This window comes from Cryptomeria japonica, chromosome 8 (assembly GCF_030272615.1).
Source record: "Cryptomeria japonica chromosome 8, Sugi_1.0, whole genome shotgun sequence".
NCBI lineage: Eukaryota > Viridiplantae > Streptophyta > Pinopsida > Cupressales > Cupressaceae > Cryptomeria > Cryptomeria japonica.
Window position 1 is genome coordinate 583,951,856 of NC_081412.1, and position 4,483 is coordinate 583,956,338.

At 33.1% G+C, this 4,483-nt stretch overlaps 1 protein-coding gene across 1 annotated transcript; it reads left to right on the forward strand.

Moving 5' to 3' along the window:
- The first annotated feature begins 2,426 nt into the window (after positions 1-2,426).
- Positions 2,427-4,225, forward strand: LOC131054673 (phospholipase A2-alpha). The gene is made up of 4 exons (XM_057989228.2): positions 2,427-2,737; positions 2,914-2,956; positions 3,044-3,169; positions 3,753-4,225. The coding sequence occupies exons 1-4, from the start codon at positions 2,600-2,602 to the stop codon at positions 3,926-3,928; spliced, it is 483 nt and encodes a 160-aa protein (XP_057845211.1). The 5' UTR covers positions 2,427-2,599; the 3' UTR covers positions 3,929-4,225.
- The last annotated feature ends 258 nt before the right edge of the window (positions 4,226-4,483 follow it).

Genomic DNA, 4,483 nt, shown 5'->3' on the forward strand with positions numbered 1-4,483 from the left:
TACAAATAATAGAAGGCTACTAGTAGTAGTTGTTATAGAAGGGTACTAGTAGGATTCATTATGCATGCAAGAGTCAAAAAGTGGTCATTTCGAGGTGACATATGATACACATTTTCTATAAAGTGGTCATTTCAAGGTAACCTATACATATTCTCTATTATTCTGTTATGTTCACTTTGACCACCACAAAATATGCACAAAGTGTTCAAAATATGCTTATGAACAAATGTCCCAATAATTGTGCTCTAGGGGAAGAGCACTAGTAGCCGTCATAGCTAACTTCGCGCACCCACAGATCCTAAACGGTACATCGGATTTTGATTTTTTTTTAGTTGTCTTCGTATGCGACTTAACTGCTTATAGCTATTGATTTGGCTTCTGGGTAGTAACGATGCACGTTGTGGAATCAATTATGTGCACAAAGGTAAAAAAAGAGTACACATTTCAAAGTGTCACATGGTACCTAACTAGAGATGTTCTAGTAACCGTCAACTCAAAATCACTAGTACTTGTTGACAAATGTCCCAATAGTGGTGCACAAATAGTGGCACACAAATGGGACAAATGTTCCAATAGTTGTGCACAAATGGGCCAATTAATTCCAAAAAAACAAATTTATTAATGGTGTTTTCACTATGACGGCTATTGGGGGGTCAACATGACAATAAGGTGACGATTATTGGAACTATGTTATCTATTGGTGGTCTTCCCCTATGGCTATCAATAAAGTTGCACAATTCTTCTAATTACTAACATTTTTTCAATTATTGGATATTAAAGTGGGTGACTGATAGCCCAATAGATGATTCTTTAATGGACTTCTAATTAATATGCTCCATTAAACGAATTTTAAAAAGCATGAGCCATAATTGAACCCCTTCCTTATGCAATAGAATATCTTTTTAGTTTAAAAATTTGAACATTATACATAAAAATAAATATAAATATTTAAAATGTGAAAGAAAATAGAAAAACTAAAATGACGTGGGAACAATCAATAAGTAATAAAGTTGGTCCTATCACATTTATTAAACATAAAGAATCTACAACATTTATCTAACCAATAAATAAACTTCAATAATTTTTCAATTAAAATAAAAAATGCATGATTAATTAAAAACAGCTCAAAAAGAAAACTGCAAACATCAGACCATGGACAACAAATAATGCTATATATTTCTTCTTAAGAGAATTTAACTATTGTCTTATTAATAATTAAATTTTGATTTAATCACTGAACTTTATTTGTCTTGTATGAGTCTATGAACTATTTTAATAATAATATTATTGTTTTACACTTTTTCCTAATTTATGATTTTAATAAAAATATTATTGTTTTACACTTTTTCTTAATTTATGTCTATCTATATAAATATGATAATTATTAACACCAAATATGATGTTAAAACTTAGTGCTATCCCTTTCATTTTGTCAGCATGGTGGAATCTGTACGATAGCATGCAGAAAACAATTGTTGGCTGTCGCAATCCCTCTATCAGAGTACAAAAACATGTAATGCGTGCACAATGGAGAAAACAATTTATTCTGCTTTTTCCTCAACTTACTTTTAACTTTTTTAAGAAATTAATTTATTGTTATATATGTCTTCTAAAATCAGGTTCTTTCTTGAAGATCACATGAACTTTTATTATGCTAAATCTACAATACCTCAATTTTCTATTATTAATAATGTTACAAGTTAGGGTTGTAAGATGGACCTGTCAATGTCCGATACAATCACTAGACTTATAGAATCCACAAGACACTGTTAAACCATGTCGCAAATCCTTGCGAGGGACACTGGTCCATTGCCAACAACCCCCCTCCCAACGTCACTTGCGGCATCCACATGAGACTGTTAAACCATGTCGTGAATCCCCACAAGAGACACTGGCCCACTAGCAACAAGAAATCATACAATTAATTCTAGCAACAATCTTCCCAGAGACTACATAAATTATAGAAAACTAAAGCATGATCTAATGATGAAAGAAATCCTACACACTTTTATTTATTTTTTTGTATTGAGGAATCAAACTGATATTATGCCTTCACCATGACTTAATCATGAACACCTTTTGACACAAAATCTTACACAATTAAATTCAGAAATACATCAAATCTATCATCATAGACTCTAGAAATTACATGACTTTAACAAATAAAATAACACTAAAAAATTACAGTGACAGCCACCAAATTGATAACCTTCTTTGCAGGTATACCTAAAGATCTTACCAACATTACTATAATAATATTTGTGACAGATTGAACAAGAACAGTGGTAGAAATATAAAGAAAGCTAAAACTGCTTTGCGACAAAGCACTAGTTACAAAATCCGTGCATTTGGTCAAAAAGTAATCTGCAACAATATCGTCTGTATCCCTCAAAGCGTTGGGTTGCTAACAATAAAATATTCACTCAAAAACAAAAGGACTCACGGGCCAGCTTGATACGGTAACCATGTCGTTTCTTTGCTTTGTTGTCAGTTTACAGAATATCACCTCCTTCGTAATATACATTGTATATACAATAGGGATGCTTGGCTTAAAAACCAATTACAGAGGTACTTGATATTTACAAGCCAGAGAGAGAAAATGACTGAAAATCAGAGATTTGATAGCCTCATTATCCTCAGCATCACCACCATTGTTGCTGTAAGCTTGTCATTTAATGGCAGAATACCAGGAGCCCAAGCTCTGAATATAGGACCTGTGAATATAACTACCTCTCTGGTAAGATTATACTTTTGTGTTTTGAATTTTCTCTATGCTGGTAATATATAACATTAGAATACATCATGGTATGGCTTAAATGGGACTAGTTTTAATCAATGGTACATAAAATTATTTGTTTGTGGCATTAGATCATGGAATGACTAAAATGGGATTAGTTTTAATCAATGGTGCAGGCAGGTGGATGCAGCAGTCAGTGTGAATCCAGTTTTTGCACAGGTATAGAGCTTCTTTCCCAAATCTAGGTTTTATAGGTTTTTATGGTTTGAATGGATTAGGTTGAAGGGATATTATTTTGTGTTGCAGTTGCTCCATTGCTGAGATATGGAAAGTACTGTGGACTGGCCTACAGTGGATGCCCTGGAGAAAGCCCCTGTGATGCCCTGGATGCCTGCTGCAAAACTCATGATTCATGTGTTCAAGTACAAAATGGTAAGAAGTGCAAAATATTCAAAGCTTGAATATTAAGATTGAAAGTAAACAGCCTGCACATTGTTCTTTATGTGGGTTTTCTTCACATACTTCAATAAAGTAAATGTGTCTATTTGTTGTGCAATCATATTGTATACTATTAAAAATGTTTCTGGATTCACTGTGTATATTTTCTTCTTGGATATAAACGTCAAAGAAGAAAACAGTTGAATCCAAAAACATTCTTAATATTATAAAATATGACTTGCCCTTTTGACTTTATCTTGTGTTAGTGAACACATTTCTCACAGTCCATGAATTCAAATGTAAGAATCTATGAAAAAGCTGTTAATTGTTTACCATCACATACCATTTTGTATATGTAGGGTGAAACATAAGTGGAAAACAATGATGATCTTATAATAGGTAAATTTCATGATAATGATGGATGATTGAACTGAACTGTGATTTAAAATGTTGATAAAAAAATTCAATGCACAAATTTCCTGACATCATTTCCCAGTTCTTGTTAGTTTATGAATGATATTGATGTTGAAGTTCACATTTTCTTAGTGACAAAAATCTGAAATTTTGTGGCATTCAGGGGATTATCTAAGCCTGAGTTGCAATCAGGCCTTATTAAACTGTATAGACTCGGTGAGGGCATCTGGAGCACCTTCCTTTGCAGGAAGCAATTGTGATATGGAACAGGTTACTTCGCTTGTGTATGATGTTATAGAATTAGCTATTGTGGCAGGAAGGGCTCTCCACCAGCCCTGATTCATAGATGGAGAATAAGCTCAGCTCACTAGGCTAGGAGCAGCTCTCTTTCATTCCCAAGTAGCTTCAGTAATAAAAAATGAGTCTTGATTAATGTATGATTAGTCTTGTTGCTCTGGTCCATGATTGGGCATAGTATTTCTCAGCATGATATTGGCACAAGCAATAATTGGCTTCAACACAATTGTAGCTTCAACCAACTTTTTGCCATGTAAGTGAAATTAAAGAACATTAGCTTCTAATGGAGTTCATTGAATTCAAGAGAAATGCACAAGAATGTGCACAAGATTTATTGCATCTAATGGGATTCTTCCACTAGTTTTTTTTTTCTTTCTAGCATAGAACTTGTGCCATTCATTCTTATCAAGCCATAAGATTATCTAATGCATTCTACCTCCCCTTACTTGAGCTTTTTTATTCATTTGTTCAATCCATTTTGTCGAATAAAGATAATCATCATGTTTTTTTATTTGGAGTACTGCAACTTACAAATGCTTCCATTATCCCTTTCAGTCCTACAATTCATATACATTCAATTTTTTATTGTTGAAGTAT

Bases quoted from the DNA above. Each gene is read 5' to 3' on its own strand.
- LOC131054673 (XM_057989228.2), top strand. From the start codon at position 2,600: ATGACTGAAAATCAGAGATTTGATAGCCTCATTATCCTCAGCATCACC. The intron at 2,738-2,913 runs GTAAGATTATAC...TCAATGGTGCAG, and splicing joins TGAATATAACTACCTCTCTG to GCAGGTGGATGCAGCAGTCA. The intron at 3,170-3,752 runs GTAAGAAGTGCA...TGTGGCATTCAG, and splicing joins ATGTGTTCAAGTACAAAATG to GGGATTATCTAAGCCTGAGT.